This window comes from Sminthopsis crassicaudata, chromosome 1 (assembly GCF_048593235.1).
Source record: "Sminthopsis crassicaudata isolate SCR6 chromosome 1, ASM4859323v1, whole genome shotgun sequence".
Lineage (NCBI taxonomy): Eukaryota > Metazoa > Chordata > Mammalia > Dasyuromorphia > Dasyuridae > Sminthopsis > Sminthopsis crassicaudata.
Window position 1 is genome coordinate 141,640,227 of NC_133617.1, and position 24,282 is coordinate 141,664,508.

The window sequence follows — 24,282 nt, forward strand, 5'->3', positions numbered from 1 at the left end:
CTTTGGAATGTCATTTGAGCGCATCACCAAATAAGCTTGAAGTTTTTATGATTATGAAATCATGAAGAACCTCAAATTTGCCTAAAATGCTTTTTCTGAGCATGAAATACAAGTAATTTACTTACTCAAGGTATCTTGCTTAATCATAACCTTGGACTAAAGACTAATCCATTGAGAAATTATATCATGTTCTAGCATGTTCTACAACACTGGAAGGACTTTAAGAACAGTTCTAGCAAAAAAGTGCCATCTGATGACTAGTCTAGCTAAGCTCAAATATGCTCATTAAAAGATTAGCTTTCAGCTATTTTAATGTGTGGACCATAGTAATTAATGAAATTGATAAAAATTCAAAATGGGCCCCTGTTCTATAAAAACCCTTTTTGCTTCCATGGTGGTAGTGAGAAAAATAGAGCCAAGGGGTGCTAAAAAAATCTCATAGTTCTTAGAGAGAATGTTATAGAAGCATTAATTTAACTAACTGCTGACACTAAAATTTGAAATTTTTGTCCAGTGACTGATGTATGACATATTACTAGAGGCCCTAAATCATAAACATATTGGCATTCTAACTATAAATGAAACCAAAGGTCACATAAAATGACTTGCTCAAGATCACAAAATTGGTAATAATGATAATTATTACCATTATCATTATGGTAATTTGATTATCATTGTTGTCTTAACAACAATAACAGCTAATATTTATATTGAACTTTAAGGTTTGCAAATTGCTTTACATATGTTACTTTATTTGATCCTCACTACAACCCTGGGAAATAGGTCCTATTATTATTCTCATTTTAAGGATGTGATGAAATTAAAACACAAGTATTTTATTAATATGATTAAGTAATCATAAAAAGTATTATGACAACTAAACATTGAGAAGAGTCAATACCACATTCATTTTTTGTGAATATCTAGATTAATCAATTTCCTAAAAAGGAGGTTAGGACATCTGCATTGTTAAGGAAGTCCTATTAATCCTTTTGAAAGCCCAATTCAAATGTCAATTCCTCTGTGAAAAATTTATACCTCCTTTTCTCAATCTCACAATTTCTTCTAAGAAATACAATTCACTTAAACTTTATAATTTATTATTGATTTAAGAGAATCCACTTGTGCTGCACTTAAAGTACAAGTTTCAGAATAACATAAGCACAATTTGTAAACTTGCAAATATTTTATTAATCCAAGACTTAGTTCTGGTTAGTGAATATTAGTTGCCTATAAAAAGGAATGATTGGAGGAACCATCATCATATATAAAAATAGGATTATAAAGAAAAGAAACATAAATTTTTCATAGTTTTTAATATCTTTTTCTAAATAAGAACTAAAAGGATTTATGTTTATGAAAAAGATAATTCTTATAGTGGTAAGAAAATGGTAACATAAGTTAAGACACTTAATATGTATTGTTTTATCAATCTCAATTAAATTTACTATAAAATTCAATTTAAAGTCAATTAAGCATTCACTATTGTTCATTCACAATTCACTATACTGCAGTGAATTGCTAAATTTTGAAAACTTTCTTTGATATTATCTCACAATATTTTTTCTAACAAATATTGAAAATATCATTCTCACTTAGAGAACCCCAAAGACTCTGCTAAAAAGCTATTAGAAATAATTCAGAATTTTAGCAAAGTTGAAGGATGCAAAATAAATCCACATAAATCTTCAGCATTCTTATATATCACCAACAAAATGCAACAGCAAGAGATACAAAGAGAAATTCCATTCCAAACAAATGTGGATAGTATAAAATATTTGGGAATCCATCTACCAAAGAAAAGTCAGGAATTATATGAGAAAAATTACAAAACACTTGCCACAAAAATAAAGTCAGATTTAAATAATTGGAAAGACATTCAGTGCTCTTGGATAGGCCGAGCGAATATAATAAAGATGACAATACTCCCCAAACTAATCTATTTATTTAATGCTATACCAATCAGACTCCCAAGAAACTATTTTAATGACCTAGAAAAAATAACAACAAAATTCATATGGAAGAATAAAAGGTCAAGAATTGCGAGGGAACTAATGAAAAAAAAGTCAGAGGAAGGTGGTCTAACTATACCTGATCTAAAGCTATATTATATAGCAGCAGTCACCAAAACCATTTGGTACTGGCTAAGAAATAGAACGGTAGATCAGTGGAACAGATTAGATACAAAGGACAAAAAAAGGGTACATCTATAGCAATCTAATCTTTGACAAACCCAAAGATACCAACATTAGGGACAAAAATTCATTATTCGGAAGAAACTGTTGGGAAAACTGGAAATTAGTATGGCAGAAATTAGATATGGATCCACACTTAACACCATATACCAAGATAAGATCAAAATGGGTCCATGATTTAGGCATAAAGAGGGAGATAATAAATAGATTAGAGGAACAGAGGATAGTCTATCTCTCAGACCTGTGGAGGAGGAAGGAATTTATGACCAGAGGAGAACTAGAGATCATTATTGATCACAAAATAGAAGATTTTGATTACATCAAACTAAAAAGTTTCTGTACAAACAATACTAATGCAAACAAGATTAGAAGGGAAGTAACAAATTGGGAAAATATTTTTAAAAGTAAAGGTTCTGACAAAGGTCTCATTCCAAAATATACAGAGAACTGACCCTGATTTATAGGAAACCAAACCATTTTCCAATTGATAAATGGTCAAAGGATATGAACAGACAATTCTCAGATGATGAAATTAAAACTATATCCACTCATATGAAAGAGTGTTCCAAATCACTACTGATCAGAGAAATGCAAATTAAGACACCTCTGAGATACCACTACACACCTGTCAGATTGGCTAAGATGACAGGAACAAATAATGACAAATGTTGGAGGGGATGTGGGGAAATTGGGACACTGATACATTGCTGGTGGAGTTGTGAAAGAATCCAGCCATTCTGGAGAGCAATCTGGAATTATGCCCAAAAAGTTATCAAACTGTGCATACCCTTTGACCCAACAGCGCTACTACTGGGATTATATCCCAAAGAAATACTAAAGAGCGGAAAGAGACATATATGTGCCAAAATGTTTGTAGCAGCTCTTTTTGTTGTAGCTAGAAACTGGAAGATGAATGGATGTCCATCAGTTGGAGAATGGTTGGGTAAATTGTGGTATATGAAGGTTATGGAATATTATTGCTCTGTAAGAAATGACCAGCAGGAGGAATACAGAGAGACTTGGAGAGACTTAAATCAACTGTTGCTGAGTGAAATGAGCAGAACCAGAAGATCACTATACACTTCAACAACAATACTGTATGAGGATGTATTCTGATGGAAGTGGAAATCTTCAACATAAAGAAGATCCAACCCACTTCCAGTTGATCAATGATGGACAGAAATAACAGAGAAGGAACACTGGGAAGCGAATGTAAATTGTTAGCACTACTGTCTATCTACCCAGGTTACTTATACCTTCGGAAGCTAATAATTAATGTGCAACAAGAAAATGGTATTTACACACATATATTGTATCTAGGTTATATTGTAACACATGTAAAATGTATGGGATTGCCTGTCATCGGGGGGAGGGAGTGGAGGGAGGGAGGGGATAATTTGGAAAAATGAATAAAAAAATAAAAAAAAAAAGAAAATATCATTCTCAGTTGTGGCATTAAATTTAGAGGTGGGTTTTGGTAATTTTGGCATCAATATTGTACTATCCTCAACACTGAGATGTTACTTATGGGCAAGATATGGTACTTTTCCAATGAAGGATTGGGTCCTTTTTTTCCCTTTTGACACAGAGATGATTTATTTTGCCTTTTTTAAAGTCCCAGAATAAAAAAAAAAACCATATTTAGAATGGGAAGCTAGTATTATAGTATCTTCTTTCACTAAATATAAAATTTTCAGTAATTAATAAACATGAAATATTCATCTGCCCAATACTTTGTTAGGTACTGGGGAAAATATAAAACTAAATAATAAATGTTCCCTAATTTTAATGGGTTTTCAGTCTAATAATTAAATATGATATATATATATATATATATATATACATGGAAAATACCTCTGAGGTAGAGAAGTATAATTGAAATAAGGTGTTAACTCAGTGGAAGTGATGAAATAATGATTCTCTAGTATACATATACTTAGTACTTAAATGGTGATGTAATGGTTCTCTAGTTTACACATACTCAGTATACTGTAATGACGTAATTGAAATAGGGTATTTAAACTGGGAATAAGGTCAGACTCACAAGGAGACGGCTTGAGACTGTGAGACTGTCAGATTGCTAGAGGAGACTAGGTCAGACTATGACAGACACAGACTGTGTAAGAGACAATAAAGACTTTGGACTCTATTCTTGCCCATTCTCATGGTATCTATCCTGCTGAGACCAAGACCCTTCCAGAGGACCTCCAGAAAGCTAGCCCAGACATTACACTCTAATGCAAAATATGACACATAAAGTATTATGCATAATAGAGGTACAAGTCAAATGTTTTAAGAACCAAAATCTGTTGTTTTTTTTTCCAGTAACAAATTTTTTAAAACAATCTACCTCTGCCATTCTTTTTTCCTTCCTCAATTAAAATTCTAGAAACATTTAAGTCTCTACTGTGTGGAAGGCACTGTGCTGGGCCCTGGCTTGTTTAAATTGTGAGGTTTATCTGATCATCCCTGTTTTGGAGACAGCTGATAGCCTCAATCAGAAACAAAGATCTACATTTTCTCAACAGATAGAAGAACTGATTTCTGAGGTGATCATCTATATTCATATATTTACTCCAAGAACTGCTTCTCTAGTATACCTAGTAGCTGATGTCTGGAAATTTTTTATGTTTATCACTTTTGAACAAAATGTTGAAAGCTAAATGGCAAGAGCCTAATCAAAGCATTCATATTTTCTCTCTCTGTAGGATTTTACCGAAATCCAGTTTTATCTGTACGGATTTTTGGCATCACATTTAATACATATCTTGGCAGTGATTTATGGTACTGACTTTTAAAATTAGTTACTCTCACTGAATTCTTCAACACCAATTTCAAACTTAAAATCTATTTGTCCTAAATCACCTTAACAAAACTGAATATGTGAAATATTAGTTACACTTGCAAATCCCATTTGAGTACAAAATGATGCCTGGGACTACAATGTCAAGCACTTTGATGAAAAGAGTCCACTGAATGTCATTCTGTACAATTCTGGTTCCCAAGAGCTCACATTTCCAGGGGCTAAGCTGACCACAGAGGTAATCGGTGAAGGTTCCCCATTCAGAGGAATTAACCTTGTCTAAAGCACTTAACTTCTCAATGATGAAAATGCATTCCTTCACAATTAGTATCAAGAAATCATTTTTAACTTGATACTATTAATTGAAACCAGATGTCTACTTTTTTTTTTAATTGATTGAGGCATTCATATTCCTTTTCTGACTCTTCCTGATTTCTAAAGCCATGTCTAGAGTTATGAAGCAAATTCTATACAAATCTATCAATACCTAATAGGAAGAGAGTTCTTTTTGCCATTTCATTACTAAAGATGGAAAAACAGGCAACCTCAGCACAGTTCCTCCCTTCCCCCCCCCCTACATCTCTAGGGCTGGGAAAAAGATTTTTTTTTAAAGCCCAACTGATCTAGAAACAGGAACTTCTCTCTAGACTGAATCTCAAAATTTCAGCCTGTTTTCTAAGCTATGACTTAGGAACTAAGTTATAAGCAGAAAAAACACTGAATTAGAAGTCAGCCTATTGTTACAACTACTTCTTCATGTGACTATATGACTTCTAGGCTTTAATTTCCTGCCCTACTTACCTCAAAGGATTATTGTGAGGAAAACACTGACATCATACCTATGAAAGTACTTTGAAAACATAAATTATATGGTCAAAGGATATGAACAGACAATTTGCAGTTGAAGAAATTAAAGTCATTTTTAGTCATATTAAAAAATGCTCTAAATCACTATTGATTAGAGAAATGCAAATTAAGATAACTCAGATACTACCATTCACCTCTCAGATTGGCTAAAATGATAGGAAAAAATAACGATAAATGCTGGAGGGATATGGGAAGACTGGGACACTAAGACATTGTTGGTGGAGTTGGTGAACTGATACAACTACTCTGGAGAGGTATTTGGAACTATGCCCAAAGGACTATTAAATTATGCATACCCTTTGATCTAGCAATGTCTCTACTAGGTCTGTATTCCAAAGAGATCATTAAAAAGGGAAAAAGACCCACATGTGCAAAGATGTTTGTAGCAGCCCTTTTGTAGTGGTAAGGAACTGGAACCTGAGTGATGCCCATCAGTTGGGAAATGACTGAATAAGTTATGATATATGAATATAATTTAATATTTTTGTTCTATAGAATAGATCAGCAGGATGATTTCAGAAAGGCATGGAAAGACTTCCATGAAAGAATGCTAAGTGAATTGATTAGAACCAAAAGTACATTGTACATAACAACAACAATATTATGTGATGATCAACTGTGATGGACTTGGCTCTTTTCAGTATCGAGGTGATTCAGTCTAATTCCAATAGACTTGGGATGGAGAGAGCCATCTGCATCCAGAGAGATAAATTATATGTTATACCTAATCTTTATATAATGCTTTAAAGTTTGCAAATCATTTTATATATATCATTGGAGCTTTGTGAGGTGGATACTATTATTGTTCTTATACACACAAAAAAATTGAAAATAAAAGTGATTAAAAGGGCTTAATGAAGGTACCAAAACTAATACATCCTTAAGATAATGTTTAAACTCAAGTATTATTAACATTATTAAAATAGTAATGATAAGTAAGCATTTAATACTGAATGTCATTTATGGTTAATTTGTACATTCATCAAATTTTTAAAGACTGAAAATTTTCGTCTCATTCAGTCCTAGCTCCTTATGCGTACAATTCAAATATCAGCAACTCGCAGAATAATGTTTTTTTAAAATTAATTTTATAATTATAATTATTTTGACAGTACATATGCATGGGTAATTTTTTTTTTACAACATTATCCCTTGTATTCACTTTTCTAAATTTTCCCCTCCTTCCCTCTATTCCCTCCCCTAGATGACAAGCAATCCCATACATTTTGCATGTGTTACAGTATAACCTAGATACAACATATGTGTGCAAATCCAATTTTCTTGTTGCACTTTAAGTATTAGATTCCGAAGGTATAATAACCTGGGTAGATAGACAGTAGTGCTAACAATTTACATTCAATTCCCAGTGTTCCTTCTCTGGGTATAGTTGTTTTTGTCCATCATTGATCAACTGGAAGTGAGTTGGATCTTCTTTATGTTGAAGATATCCACTTCCATAAGAGTACATCTTCATATAGAATAATTTTTTTAAAGAATAAAAAACATAGAATTATAAAAGAAATGGCTGGAATTAGGAGATAGAAAATCTTGTCTGAGGAACAAGAAGCAGACCAGGATCACTGGATTGTATGCTATATGGGGGAATAGAAGGAAAAGTGGGGAAAGGGGCAGCTAATGGAGGACTTTGATGGCCAAATAGAGAATTTTATATTTGACCCTGGATGTATTATAGGAAGCCATTGGATTGATTGAATACATGGGTGACCTTGTCAGATTTGTGCTTTAGGAAGATTACTTTTGCAGATGAGTAGAAGATTACAAAGGAAATTAATTACATTGAACTATAGCTATAAAAATATTTTCAAAATGACTTCAGAGATTCCTCCATAAGAACTTCTGTCCTCATTGTCAACCCTAATCATTTCTACCTTTGCAGCACTTTCCTCCTTTTTTTCAATACCCTCCTTCTTCTTGATGCATATCACCTTGATGCAGATCTTCATCACTTTACACCTCAACTATTAAAACAGCTTTTTGCTTGGTCTCCTTGCTTCAACTCTTTCTCCATCCTAGTCATCCTCTACTCAGCTGTCAAATTATTGACTCTTTCCAATTCATCTTGTACATATTGTGTGTGTACAAAATAGTTTAAATGTTGTTTCCAAATAGATAATGAGCTTTTTGAAGTCAAGATCTGTTTTTTTCCTTTTAGCACAATGCTCAGCATATAGTAGGCAATTACTGACTCACTGTCTTGGAGAACAGAAGAAGTTTAAGAGAAGCAAAGGGGAATACAGAAAAGAAAAAAAATAAAACAACAACAAAAAAAAAACTTGCTTTTTTAATGCCACCAAAATTTTTGAGAGGAAAGATAAAAATGGAAGAAAATTGAATTAGAAGGTATTTTAGAGATTATCTTGTCTAATAAATGCTTCAGAATCTGCTTTAGAGTTGGGATATAGCTATACAGCTCCCCACATAAATTAAAGATGTTATGATCCAGGTCCTGAGAAAATGTATCATTCTGGAGAGCAAAATTTTATAGATAGCTGAGGATTTTTTTCCTTTTTAATCATTAAACTTAATTTTTTTTCAAATTAGAAAGGAAAAAGTTCTTTTTCAAGTTGTCAACTGAAAAAAAACAACTGATATTACTAAAATACATTCTTTATCACCAACATCAATTAGTTGAATAATTGCTGAACAAATATGGTACTAATCTCCAATGTAAATTTTCAATTTAAAATAATTTTTATCTAAAGCAGATACAAAGAAGGAACAAAATTATACTACATTTTAATAAAATAAAAAGGCTCGCATTTATATAGTGCTTTAAGGTTTAAACAGCTCTTTTACAAATATTATCTAATTTTATAAAATCAAACAAAAACTCACCTCATTTACTTTGTGTCCCTTTGCAAATGTGTCTATGTACTTATAAAACTTTGTATTGATTTTCATATCTATCTACATATAACGTGTGTATGTATGTTTTGTAGATATAGATATAGTTGTATTTGGTTCTACTGTCTTTGTCTTGGTTGTATTCCTTCAAATGTAGTGAGGAGCAGCATGGCAGAGTGGACTAGTCAGGGTTAAAATACTGCCTAGTTCACTGACAAGCTGGTAAGTTACTAAACTTCTCAAAGTCTCAGTTTCTTCATCTGTAAAATGAAGGGGGGAGAATAGATGGCCTGTGAGGGGTACTTCTAGTTCTAAAATTAGAATCCTATACTAGGAGATATCACAAGCTTACTTGACTTGAAAAGTATACTAAATAAGTATATTTTCTTGAAAATTCAAGGTAATCATTATGAAAATCAAGTAATAGAATTCGAGAACATTAAGGTTAAAAGGAATCTTATACCTTATAGAGTGTCAAAGACCTTCATTTTCTTGATGGCACTGTGTTATCTATAGCACATACTCTTGATACTCTTGAGGCCTATTAAGAAATGACTATAAGGTTATTTACCTTTACATTAAATGGACCCAGATAGCTATGCCTTTTTAGTCTTTCCGACAACTCTTTTTGCTGACAGAGTCTAAGCTATTATTTCTTACTACTGTCAGTGTGTGTGTGTGTGTGTGTGTGTGTGTGTGTGTGTGTGTGTGTGTGTGTGTGTTATTTGTGCCAGCTTTCCTGATTCTTATGATATCATTTCAGACTGGCAAGATAGAATGAAGTTAGGATAGATCAGACATTGCTCTACTAGCAGACAGTTTTTAACCTGTCATCTTACTGCTCATTTTCATTGTATTACCTTTGATCATCAGCTCCATTTTGGTTGCTATTTAGGACAATTCTCCAAAGGTCAGAGGCTACCAATTTCTTCTGGTCATTCACAAGGTTGATATCAGGCAACTGTAGCTCATAAGCCTTACTTTCAGAAAGACTGAATTCTCGAAAAGCAACAAAAGTTTTCTGGAGTTCATCCCAGTATTCCAAACTACAAGGGACCTAAATTAAAATAAAAAAAAAATTACAAATGAAATTTGAATCACCAAGCATTTGGTCAACATCTTCTAAAGGCACTTTGAGGAAAATATGATCTCTTCCCTCAAAGAGATTACAGTCTAATATGAAAGTATAATATGTGCATAAATAATGACACTACAAAATAGAATATAGCATGTAAAAATGGTGCTTAAGATTTTAGAGGAAGAAGAGATTATTTCTCAGGCAATCAACAAATATTTATTAAATGCTTTCTATGTGCTTGGCACCATACTAAGCACTGGGGATACAAAGGAAGGCAAAAATTAGTCCTGAAAGAAAAGTAAGTTTGAAAGAGAAAAAAGAAATTGACAGTCAAGAATGAGGACTGAGAAAGGACAATTAGCTTTGGTAACTTAGAGATTATTATTAACTTTGAATGATGAAGTTGGAAGCCAGACTATAGAAAGTTAAGAAGAAAGCGAAAGAAAAGGAAATAGAAGCATTGATTCTAAAAGGCCTTCTCTCAAGGAATTGAGCCACACAAGTCAGGAAAGACTATTGGACAAACCCAGTGAAAATGAATGCTAAGAATGAGGGTTTTTTGAGGATGGGAAAGACTTGGATGTGTTTGCAGGCAGCAGGGAAGTCATTAGTAAACAAAGAGAGATTGAAAGTAAGAGAGGATGATAGAGAAAACAATCTGATAGAGAAAATAGGATGGAATGGATCACTTGTCAAGCAGAAGGGCTATTTCAGTATATGAAACAGGCATGAAGAGATAGGAAACTCAAGAAATAATGGCAAAAACCATATAGGTAATGGATATGAGGAGAAGGAGCTTGTGAAAAATGGCCACAATTTATTTTTCTGTAAAACTTGAGATTCTAATGCTGAGGATTTGGGAGTTCTCAGCTAGGAAGGTGGGGGAAGGAAAGTCATAAAGAATGTGAGGGAGAGAAAGATTTGGAAGAGCTATTGTGGTAAGTGAGTTAGAGTAAATTTGGAATGCATAAAAGGACAGCCTGATTACATTGAGGGTCTAGTTGAGCCTGTGTAACATGACTTTGTAGTAGACCCAGTTGTCAGAGTTTTATGATTTTCCCTGACTTCATTTTGCAGCACATGTGTAGGAATGAAGGCAGTGAATGATGAGAGCGATTCAAGTTGGAAGTTTAGCAGGGCAAGAGAGAAAATATGATAAGTGTGTAAAGAGATCAAGAGAAGAGAAATCTTATGAGGAATCAGGAAGTCTGCATGACATTAAGACTACATTTTGAAGTGTGGGTAGGAATAGCAATAGCCATAAGTAGTTAAAAAAACAAAAAAGGTATTCAAGGTGTAGGAAATATGAGAACAAGCATGGAGTCAAGAATTCATGGGATCAATATGAGGAACATAAGTTAGTCCAGTTAGTGGTAGTGTATGTGAAGGGAAAATAGTATGAGATAAAGTTAAAAATGGAGGCTACACATGGATTATGAAGGAGCTTAATGACAAGCTAGGTGTTTCCATTTTAGAAAATTTAGATATAAACTACATTGATTAAAAGTGATCCAGCAAGACTAAAGAGGACATAATCATAATTTTAAATAAAGTTTAATTTCAAAGTATTGATGCTAATACTTTAAAATAACAACAACAACAACAACAAAATATTGAATTCAAAACTCTAAGGAAGATTATAACCCTCTCCCCAAAGAACAATGCAATAATCCTACATTATCTTCATTTTTGAAGTTTATTAACACAGTCCATATTTCTTACTTTAATTCAATATATACTTACTGAATATTTATTGTATACGTATAACTGAGAAATATAAAAGCTATATGATATCAGTCCTTGTTCTCAAGGATTTCATATTCTCATTCATATCTACATTAAGTGTAGATAACTTTCACACTTAGAATGGAAAACAGGCTAATATAACAGATTATATACCAAGATTTGTGGCACTGAAACAGTTAATATTGCTGCATATTATGGAAGGTAAAGATTAGTTTATTAGATTTACAGAGCTTGTTCTGCCTAAATTAGACAGGTAGGACCACATAGGCTAAGAGAAAAAGAATCTCATTCCAGACTTGAAAATAGCAGAATAAAGTTATAGAAGTGGGAATGACACCTTCTGTGCATAAAGGACAATGTGTTGGCAATCAGGAGAAATTTAGGAAAGCTATGTCCAGAGGCTGCAGTTAAAAGATCAGTGGGCATTTATGACACAAAAGTGAGGCAGGCAAAGAGAAATTCAGCCAAAAAGGGCATAGGAGATGTAAGAGACAAGCTTCACTAAATTCATAATTTGGCCTAAAGGCTAGCCCATTGGCTATATGTTCATTTTGAAACATTCTAGACTACTCATGAAATTTGTAAAACAATAGAATATGAATTACTGCAAAAATACATACAAAAAATTGTGGGTTTATGTTTGTTTGTCAGCATTTTTCTTTACACACTCTATTTTCCTTGGTTAATCAAATGGCATGAGGAAATTCACTCCAAATGGAAACTTTGTTTAAAAAGTTTGAAATGCTTGTTTTGTGTGACTAGGAGTACTTACTCTGAGTCTAAACATATATTCTTTTCATATATTCATATACATTCATACATTCTTTTCATATATTAAAAGACAATAATAATTAAAATACAAAGAAAACTTAGTAAATTACTTTTGTATTTAATTTGGTATTTAAAGATCTTTTACAATGAAACATTTAAAAATTTGCTAGAAATGCATGCCCATATAAGTTTAACTGGTCCACCAAGTTTCCCTTTCCATCTCAAAAGAATTTTCTCATTTTGGACATATCACTTTTTTCTTTTCTACATAAAATTCTATAGAAACTTACTGTAAATTTCTCCCTCAGTCTTTTGTCAACAACTAGTCTTCCATTACAAGAAAGCTCGTTTTGCATCATTCCACTTCTTTTGTCTTTTTAACTAGGAACACTTAAAACTATTTTTAGAAAAAATTACATTCCTATACTTGTCCTCTACCTGTGTTACCAGTAGGAAGGAATATAGGACTACAAGGGTTCTGTTTCTGTCAAAGTCTACTCTTCAAAGTCATTAAAAGTAAGCATGTGAGCCTTCTAGGTAAAGCAGGAGAAGGGTGGCAACAGAACAATCTAGAAGATGGTTCAAAATCCACAAATCAGAGAGGAAAACAAAAAGGGAGTTGGGGAGGAGGTGGGAAAGCACAGTTGGACTTCTCAATTTAGCAATTTACAAGCCAAAGTCAAACTAGAAGAGAAACAAGGGGAGAGGCAGCCAAGGAAGATCCCCTTCACTTTGGGATCAGCAGGGCAGTGCCCTTGGATGGCCAGGAGCCTGCTTAGTTGTGCAGCTGTTTTTCAATCCTGTCCAATTGTTCATGAGTTTTGAAGTTCTCTTGGCAGAGATACTGGACCATTTCCAGCTCATTTTACAGATGAGGAAACTGAGACAGGGGTTAAGTGAATTGCCTGAGGTCACACATAGTAATTATTCAAGGCTGGATTTGAACTCAGTCTTTCTCAGTCCAAGCTGGGTGTTCTCAACTATGTCACCTGGCTGCCCCCAGGGCCCATTGGTCATCCCAGCATGCTTATCTGAAGGAAATACCACAATAGGCTCGGACAGTTTTCCTTTAAATGTTGACATTATCCAACTGATCTCACTTTTAGGTGTAACATATTGAAACTACACACCCGGAACTTTAATGTTATCTTTATAGCTCCATATGTTAGAATTCTCTTAACTCCAAGATCTACTTTATGTGCTCTTTTCAAAAAAATTCTTTATTTTTATGTTCTGAATTGGTTATTTAGTATAGAATGTTTAAAAATCTATAGGTATCCTTCCTAAAGAATTTGTTATTAATTCTGCACTGAATAACTGAGGAAAGATGGTAGCTTTGATTGCCAAGAGGTAGAACAGAAACTCAGAATAGCTAGACCTGAGCCAGGGAAACTAGGAACAAATAAACTGATTTCACTGGAAAATATTCCACATATAACACATGGTACATTTCAAACGACTATCAAAAATATTTAAAATATTATTACATATTTTTTCCTATCCATTATTTGATAGAATTTTAAAAAAATCAAATAAAATGAATTGTATCTTAAATATATGTGTACTTTGAACTTAATACATTTTGTCTGTGTAGGAACACATCTATAAGCACATTTAAAATGTTATTTCATAATGTGTTTCCATTCAATGATTAACTCGAGGAGATTTGCAGTGTACAGTGCCATTTAAAAACAGTCTTGGTACAAAGAGTATTTGGTAAATTTATTATTTAGTAACATTACAATAATACTAGAATTATGCTGCCCATGCATCTTCATGAATAGCTTTCTGTTCTCTAGTAGAGGTGGAAAAGGGGACACATATATGGAGAGCTATTATCGTTACTGCCAACAACTTCCCAAAGACAAATTCTGGTACATCCTCAATTAATTGGCCTCCCTAGTTCTTAAACATTCTGGCTGTTAAAATTTTTTAAACTGCATTTATCTAAGTCTTTTATTCCCATCCCAAATCATGGGTTGACTGGATTAGTCAAAGATAAATACAAAGGACAGTATTTTGGAATATGGAGATTTTGTTTTTAAAATAAATATTCAGACTAAACACTAACTACTAATCACTGGAGTCAAAGGAGTGAAATCAAATGGACTTTATAGTTTGTACAGTTGGAAACAAAGATTAGTTAGATTGGTTTCAACTAAATAGCTTTATTTCACAAGATGTTTTAGTCACCTCTCACTTGGACTACTATAATAGTTTTCTAATTAATAAACTTTTGCCAGATGGGGCTTAGGCTCCAAAATATTCTACCTCCTGTTCATAGCTCTGCTTTCTTAACTCTTCCACCCTACCTTGAAATTTGGATTTCACTCCATGTCTGATAAGTGAGTTTTCCACAGCCCTCCCTCCCTCTCTTGTTCTCTGTCTCTGTCTCTCTCACATAATCCTTCATGGCATCTTTCAGCTGTCTCTTCACTTTGCTCCCTTGTCCTCACAGATGCCCTTTTCCACTTTACCTGTCTTCATTTTCCCATGGATACTTTGAAGCACTATGTCATTATGCAGACATGTTTAAAGAAGATTTGACTATGTGAGAAGACTCAGAATTAATCTAAATCTAATGAATGGCCAGAACACACACACACACACACACACACACACACACACACACACACACACACATACACACACACACACACAAAATGTTTATTTGAAAATTTGGAAATATTTGTAAAGAAAATTCATCCTATGAATCATATGGCTCATTTTTCACAGAATGGAAGAAAAGCATTACAAAAATCATGTACTACTTTGCTCTCATCATTTTACAGGTAAGATAAAGAATGTATAGAGAAAACAAATTATATGCTTCCTTTTATAACATTCTGGTACAAATGAAATTCTTCTACCTATGTAAAGAGTCTGTTTAAAGAATAAAAATTGCTGGGTGAAGGAGACTAGAAATTGTCTTTATTCTTGAGGATCTTCATTGCTAATTATGGCCAACCAGAAGTCACTTGCAATTACCATCTATTGCAGCCCTAGTCAATCACTGGGCTTGACTTACTCCACATTAAACTGCTAGAATCACCTCCAGAGCCTGGTAGCTCCAGAACTGTCCTGGTTTGTGTGAAGAAGATAGGAGGACAAGCCTCTGCCTTCTTCTGGAAAAAAAATTATTCTTCCCTTCTTTTGGGGATGCACTTGTTACATCAGCACTTAAGGCTATCCTAAGGCACCAGAGATTAGGATCCAAGAATCTTTTCTGTAGTGTGCTCTCCTGGCAGTTACTATTACTAGTCTGTCCTAGACCCACCAGAGTACCTTTGACCACTGTCCTCTGCAGTGTGAACTCTACCCGGCTCGCCTCCTCTGAGGCCTTCAAAGGTCTCTGGCCACAATCTCTTGAATCTATAACTTAATAACCGGTAGCGCACTCAAGAACAGCCACGTGTAATCTTAAAAGCCTTTATTATACCTACTCACATAATGCCCTGACTGATGCCCTGACTTGTTGGTTCCCAAGTGAACACCTGGTCAGAAGACCCAAGTGTTCACTACCAAACTCCTTACCTCTTTTGGCTATCCATCTTGGCTTGGCCACCCAGGCTAGGGAGCCAGGGTGAAGAGCGCCAGGTTAAAGAGAGCGACTGCTGCCTGCAGTGGGCTTACATAGGGCCTGTGAGGTCACACACACAGCCAATCAGCGAGAGAGTCACCCATTACGAAGCTATCTCATCATGGACAGGATCCCACCTACAAGGCAGTCCTAATATCCACAGAAATTACTTCTGGGCCTCAATCTCCTGATGCGCTGTGGTGCTCATTTAAAGAGCTCTTACACTTTTCCTCTAATGAAACCAAACTATTTAGGAAATTTAACATGTCTTCCAACATCAACAACAAAAGTCTCTTCTAATATCTTACCATAAAGAACCACATTACAATGCCAAGAACAAACACAGAGTCAGGCCTGGTGTATAATCAGCTGTTTAACACATCCAATTTCCACCACTTGCTATAAGGTTGAGGAGAACACGATGCTTCTAGACAAAGCGTAAGCAAGAAAAACACATGAACAGCTGGAGTAGAATACAATGTGTTCAGGGCTGTCCTCAGAGGTACATTTTTGTTTTCTTAGTTCTGTGTTTATTTAATTTCAGTTTGGGAAGTGAAAAACAACACAAAAAACCTTTTGGTTTTTGTTGTTGTTGTTTTGCTTTTTGAGATGCAATATGGAATTCCTGAAGCTCCCTTTCTCATATGGTGGGTGCTTCCTCTTGGAGATCAAGTCACTCTTGTTCCAGAAACAACTACCTACACCTCCCTGTGCTCAGAATCCAGGAAGCACGTGTGTTTTATCATCTCTTAACAAGGCCACCTAAGTGAAAGAAAGGCAAAATATAATATAATCTCATATTGTGTGTCAGACGCCAACCCATGCTGGGATTTTAAATTTAGCTTCCTGAGTGTGAATAAACCATGATTATACTATCTTGATATGGGAGTGATTTTTTATTCCAGAGTCCATTCTCTTAAAATGTAATTTTTCTTGTAGATGAACTAGGAGGAATATTGTATTCAGAGCCAGAAAGTTCTGGCATATTATGTTACAAATCTATAAAGCATTTAATTTTTAACAATGATTTTTAAAATCACCAAACATTTATTTTACTCATGCCATTATCTTGTTGAAAATCTCTTGTGCTGCACTAAAAAACAAGAGGAACATCAAATACTTTTTCTTAGAATCCATCATTGTATCATTTGTAACAAATGATATAAACTGACTTTGGAACCTGTGAAGTTATGATTTGCACCATTCACAAACCTCAATGATATATAACTGCCAGCAAGATTTGTATGAAAAAGCTAAGCAGAGCAATTCCACCTGCAGAAATCTCAAATTTCTTTTATCCAGGGGCAAAGATAATCTCTTCTATCAATTTGGAAAATGTGTCTTTGTGACACTTTTAGAATTTAGAAAGTAATTGTGAAAAGTCATTGATAATGGTCAGCCATCAGGAAAAAGTCAGTCAAGTGTTTTAATGATCACATTACCTACATAATTATCTAGCTCTCAGTGTCTTTGGCAAGCAAGTGGCAATCTCTACTGATGGAAGTTTTCTGTTTGGGAGTGAATTCTCCATACCAATGATCTATTAGGGAAGGTTTAAAATAATTAACTAATAATTATGTAAATATCCCAAGTTTGGAAAGTACAGAAACTCTAGCAGGAAACCATTCATTCATAACTTATAAGAGAGTTGCTTGAGTTTCAGAGAGATTTGTTAAATCACTTACTTGCCAGGATCATTGGACTAGTATGAGTCACAGGTAGGACTCGAAACCAAATCTTTCTGACTCTGTGAAGTTAGCTCTCCATCCACTATCTTCCGATCTTAAGCAAAATTCAATTTGATGATAAATAAATATATAATATGGTACAGTGGTGAGAATACTAGCTCTATAGTATAAAAGAATCTGGGTTCAAACCCTTTTTTTAAATGCTCACTATCTGTGTGACATCGGGGCAGATCCTCACTCTATGACTCATTTTCCTCATCTGTAAAATGAAAGAGTTGGACTAAAGGTCTCAGAACCTTTCCAGGAGATCCTTTCTAGACCTAAATCTAAGATCCAATGATTAGGATCATAGAACTAGATCGGTAGTTGGCAGAGGGTTTTTGGACTTGGAGAAAACAAATAAGATCATTAAAAAAATAGAACATGAATGGGAGACATGGGAATAGTGGATGGATAATGAAGGAGATAAGGAGGATATAGGATGAAAGATTAGTTAACAAAAATATAGGTGTCAGAAAAATGTAGTATATATTTACAAAAAATTGGCAAAAGGTGATCCCATAGCCCCATCTTTGATAGATAGATAGATAGATAGATAGATAGATAGTTTTCTAATAATGATTTGCTGGTGTTTCTTTTTTAAGACTGAAATATTTTTCAAAATTGTTCATAAGCACACACACATATGGATACAGATTAATGCATATACCAGCAACACATGCTAAAGATGTAAATTTATATATATGATGGATTCATGGCATAGTTAAGAACTGGCTAACTCTAACTTGCACATCCCCATCAGTGTAAAAACCAATTACTAAACAATAAAACAAAAAACAAACATGCATAAAATCAGAATGTTTTCTTTTAAAATGTTTTCTTTTTATGTGCATCTGCCTTTCAGTTGATTTTGTGAGAGGAAAAAAAAAAGGCTTCTATACATCTTCAACTAATAGAAGCCATAAAAAACCCCTTTGTAATATTGGAACCAGTAGAGAAACCACAAGTATTCAAATGCAGGAAATCATGATTTTATAACATTTTAATGTGATCTACTCTTGGGAAACAAAGTTAACCAAACCCTATTTCTGTACAGGAAATATTCCAGTGTACGGTTGTACAACATTGTGGTGAAAGGGTACAGCTGCAGAGTTTTCACCTGTAATGCCCCACTGGTATTGTGGCTTGCTGCATTGCATCAAGATTGCCTTCCTGTCCGGAAAGCCCTCTAAGTACAAACAAAACTCTGAGTCCAGGTTTTATTTTCCCTTGGTATCAGAATATGGTAATTTAAGAGCCCTGAGAAATACTTTTTAACCTTTTAAAGGAAATACATAACATTCTTTTATTAGGACAGATTTTGTTTTGTTTTTTTAAACATGTGACCACGTTATCTTATCAATTTATCATGCTACCAGATTTAGAGCAAATGCAGGTGGGTAATAGGTAATCTTTAAAGCCATCCCCCCCCCCCCCCGCCCCCCTTTAAAAGAATTAATCTAAACACACAAAAATTTTTTTGGTCAAAATTAAAGAAAAGGAAATCTTCTGTAAAATATATTTCTAAGAAAGTACAAGTTATAAAATCATCTGATACTCTTTGTTTTAATCTTACTTATAAAGGCTTCACCAAACTGTGGCAAAGACAATCAAATATATATATTGTGTAGTATAAAGAACTATGGTCTGGATTTTAGGAGACACAATTATCTTTGTGAACACAGGCAAATCATGTTAACTACTCTGGTTCTGTTTCTACTTTTGTTAAACTAAGAGGGCTGGGTTCCAAGATAATTACTAGAGACTTTTAAGATTAAAATTTATTATGATATATGTTACCTAGGGTTTATATATTAGAAATTTAAAAAAATGTATCTAATGGCATCTGTGGTACTTCAGCAACAGACTGGATTTGGAATTAGGGAGCCAAAAGTCCAGATTTTTACCTCTGACACTCACTAGCTGTGAGACTGTGGGAAAGTCATCTAATCTCTCTGGCTCTCAGTTTCTCTATCTGCAAAATGAGAGAGTTAGACTAGATAGCTTCTGAAGTCTCTCCTAGCTCTATAACTTTGAAGCTCTAAGATCATTTTCAGCTCTAAATTTATGATCATCTGAGTATCTGGTAAAGAGGGGGAAAAATACATTAAACTATGTGGAGTGTGATAATTTATGACCCAATAATAACTTAAGTATGCATAATTTGATGAGTTAATTCTTAATTGTCCATGATAAGAAAAGGCAGAGATAACAGAGATACATGGAACCTCACTAATTGGTACTAACAAAAAGAGTCAATTTAAATCCAGTACAATTTAAAGTCGGAATTACAGAATATCTTAAAAGGCAGATAAATAATTTAAGGAATACACAGAACTTGGAACATTTCTGCATAGGTGTCTTTTAGGGCCTTGCGTTCACCTATATGTATCAAACTCTGATCTCCTTTGTGAGTGCCAGGCATACATTTCTGCCAACTGCATCTCCACCAGAATGTCCCCCTACTACCTCAAACGCAACATGTTACAACTGATTGTATCTTTCTCCTTAGAACTACCTGTTCTCTTCTGACTCAGATTTCTCTGTTAGAAGAACACATGTTCAAAGTTCTGGTGCTATCTTTGATATCTCTCACATAAGACTTTTGATAGGCAATTAGGTAAAGAATCACAAAATTTTAGAGATGAAAAGATCCTGAAGTTCTAGTCCATACTATCCCTGAAAATGATTATCCAATACAATGCATTGACAAGTGGTCATCCAGCTTTTGTTTGAAAATGTTTAAAAAGAAAAAATTTTCTAAAAATCTAAAAAGATTTCTAAAAAGAAATCCAACACAATCCAAGGCAGTTATCGTGTCCTATCTCTTCTCAAAGCTAAACAACTTCAGTTTCATTCAATGAAATTTCAATGAAATCATCTTGAGTCTACCAATGCAAATGTCTCTCACATTCAATCTCTCCTTTCAATTTCCACCCTTTTCACCCAGGTTATAGCCCTTTATCAGCACCAACTACAGTATTAAAGTAGACTGTCCTGCCTTTATTTTCTTACCCACACAATATCTTTCAATCCATTCTTGAAAATGTTGCTTAATTGCTTATCCTTATGCATATAGGCATTCATGGCTCTCATTTGCTCAAAAATCTTTGCTGGTTCTTTATTTGTTTCCAAGCAAAGTTTAAATTCTTATGCTTGCTATTTAGAACTTTACCCAATTGTAAAAAAATTGGTTTAACTCTACTTTCCCAGTCTTAGCCTCTTATATTTTCCCATTATTTTTAAAGTTGTTTTTTTTTTTTTTTTTTTTGGTTTGTTTTTTATGAGTTAAATTATCATCAACAAATATAAACATTTAGGTATACAAAAGGGAAGAGCTGTATAGGAAACTGTAATTTGTTATGAAGTTAAATTTTTTTTTTATATTACATTTAACATGTAATGAGCCAGTGCTCATTCATGGTACTGAATATTTTCCTTCTCTAAACTTTAGTTGTTGAATTCTTACCTAACTTTTAAAGCTCAACTCAAATACTACCTCCTCCATGAAGCTTTCTCTAGTACTTGATGTTAGTAAACAAAGGACTTTGTTTTGTATTATATAAGCAATATATAAGGCAGTTAGGGGATGCAGTGGAGCTGGAGTTAGGAAGTTAGGAGTTAGGAAGACCTGAGTTCAAATCCAATTTGAGAAACTTACCAGTTGTGTGAAAGTCATTTGCTCTCTGCCTCAGTTTTCTCATCTGAAAATGAGAATACTAGTTACCTGTAGAGGGAGAACTCTGAAAAGGTGTACTTGAATCAAGGATAGCAGGGTGCTTATAGTTAAGTATCTACTCAATGTGAGATAATGGTTTTATATATATATATATATATATATATATATATACTTAATATATATATAATATATATATACTTAATATGATGGTAACATAATGGTTGTGTGTGCTCAGTGTACTGTATGATGTAACTGTACTGGGGTATTTAAAGGAGTCTCATATATAGGAGGTTCTCTCAGCCATAGACAGACTCTATCTTTGACCATCCTCATGGGTATCCAGCCTCATCACTCTTCCACTAAGACTAAGGACTCAGGCTGGTCCCGAGATCCTCCAGAGAGCTAGCCCAGACATTATATTTTGGCAGTCAAACATGGGACACTCAAAGAGGCTCTGGATGTTAGGACCTACACTCAGCAGTTCAACTGACACGATCGTAAGCTCCACAATCATAGAGGATTACAGTTACCTTGTTATAAGAAATCAAATGAGATAATATCTGTAAAGTGTTAGGATTCTTACAAGGTACTTATGCACTTAGTTTATACTTTTAAAGGGGTTCGCTCATTGGTCCACACATTAGACTCACACCTTTAGAGAGCATATAAAAGCCCACACTGTGGGAGGAGGAGTCAAGATTTCATTCCATTTTCCACCTTTGTGCTGGCCGGAGGCTTTGGATTCAGAGGGAGCTAGAGGCAGAAGCTGGAAGAGACAAAGGACTAGAAGCAAGATCTGGAAGACCTCCAAAAACTAGCCCAGTCCCAAGTGAAGGAGATGAGATTTTGGAAAGAGACAGTAAAGGATTTTAACTCCTGGCTGCATTTTGGAATTATTGAACTGAACTGAAAGGAAGGCTGCCTCCAGAAGCTCCCCAAGAAAACGATTACAATTTAGAGAAACAGAACATTACAATAAAGTACATAGCATAATACTTGAAACATACTGTGCTAAGTATTTTACAGATATTATCTCACTGGCTCTATATATGTCCTTATACACATACATATATCATTATGGCACTATATAAATGCTTATTTCCTCAAACATACATTATTTTGTGTAATGGGCTAAAACTCTTAAAAGGTCTGCTTGAATCAGACAACTGAGCACTTCAGGCTAATTACTTCTTCAACAATGACTATTAGCATATGTTTGGAATTGCTCTTCTCACAGTTAAGCTGGCTCAATGTTTGGGGTTAAGAGAATTGTAGGTAAGGTGAGAAAGGTGAGAGAATTTCACTTTTTGGCAGGAAGATGAGAAGAGAGGTTGGTGGCGAGCAATTTGTTTTCTCCCCCTAAAGACCAAGGACTTTTGTTTATCCTGACTCTGGCTGATCCTGAGCCCTTCAGGGAGCTAGCCTGGACTTTACATTTTGGTGACCAATGTGTGAACCTAGGACCCTAATTTCACTAAAGAAATCCTAGGTGACCAGGAAATGGGGCAGATATTAGGAAAAGATTCTCCCCCACTTCTACCCCTAACCACACCCTGAAGGAGATCTACTGGAAGCATACACAGACCGATAAAGAGACAGGGTTTGATTGTAACTTGGGAGCAGATTGATAGACTTGGGGATACATTAGAACTCACATCCCCTTGGTTCTTCAAGGAAGAAGAAAGAGACGCCGATAACTGGAAACTAGTAGAAGATCAACTATGTGAATATTATGATAATGGTCCTGATTCAATTTCCAAGGAAATAGTCTATATATACAACATAATACAATTGACCTTAAAGAATCTCACACGTTATAGAAAAAAGAAAAGTTTTAAGAATAGCCAGAGGAGAAAGTGTGAGGAAAAAGAGAAAAGAGGAAGACAAAGGACAGATTAATGGCAAATTCGACAGAGGGCATGGGGAGTTAAGTGAGGATGAAGGACATTGTGATTCTCACTTTTACAGCCCAGCTTCAACTCCACCTACACAAAGAACAGACTCTTGACGCCCCCCCCCCCCCCACCTCCCCATCAACTTCACCTTCCCGGATGGAGGGAGGAGGACAAGGAGTGGGAAGGGCAGTGATACCACCAGCACAGCATCCCCCAGCATTTATCCCCTCCTATGATTAGACTGCAAAAGGCACTACTTAAAGCCACCGAAGAAGAACGGCAGAATACAGCTGATTTGAGAATAGAAATATATCCTGTAATTCACCAGTTTAATGTTTCAGGTCAAGAAAGTAGAAGATACACTCCTTTTGATCTAGAAATCCTCAAAAAGGCTTCTACTCTTTATGGGGCTATATCAGCTTATGTTAAGATGTTATGAATTCTTAACCCCCTAAGGACTGGAAATCTATAGCAAGGGCATGCTTAGAACCAGTACAAAACTTGTTGTGGCTTTCTGAATATCGTGAGCTCTCTAGGATACAAACCCAATGAAATAGTCATACTGGAGTTAATCCTCCAATCACCTGTGACCAACTAACAGGTGTAGGTTCTTATGCAGAAATTTCAGTACAGATTAATTACCCCATAGCAGCAAATTGCTGCTGCTGCTATCAAAGCATGGGCTTCTCTCCCCAGTAAATATGACAGAGGAGAGGCCTTCACAAAAATAGCACAAGGACCAAATGGACCCTTTGCTGATTTTGTGGGATGTTTGCAGACAGCTGTCATATGAACTATTGGTGAAAACGCAATAACAGACATTATGATAACGCAACTTGCTAAAGAAAATGCTAATGAGGTTTTTAGAAGGATTATACTAGGACTACACAAAGATGCTCCTGTAGAGGAGATCATAAGATGCTGTGCCACAATGGGCACAAATACCTTTTATAGGCAGGTTATGATGCAGACTTCCCAAGATCCCAATATGGGAAGAGGGTCCCTTTTGGCAAGGGACTTCCAGAGAAACTCCTCAATGCTTTCAGTGTGGTAAAGTATGGCATCTGAAAATTCAA

General features: G+C 34.8%; 1 protein-coding gene across 3 annotated transcripts in view; it reads right to left on the minus strand.

Moving 5' to 3' along the window:
* The window catches only part of VPS13B (vacuolar protein sorting 13 homolog B), a 973,300-nt gene that overhangs the window by 130,090 nt on the left and 818,928 nt on the right, over nt 1-24,282 (minus strand). For all 3 annotated transcript variants that reach the window (XM_074268391.1, XM_074268380.1, XM_074268399.1), the window contains exon 39: nt 9,591-9,787. In XM_074268391.1, the coding sequence (XP_074124492.1) occupies nt 9,591-9,787 (197 nt within the window). The remainder of the gene's footprint in view (nt 1-9,590; nt 9,788-24,282) is intronic.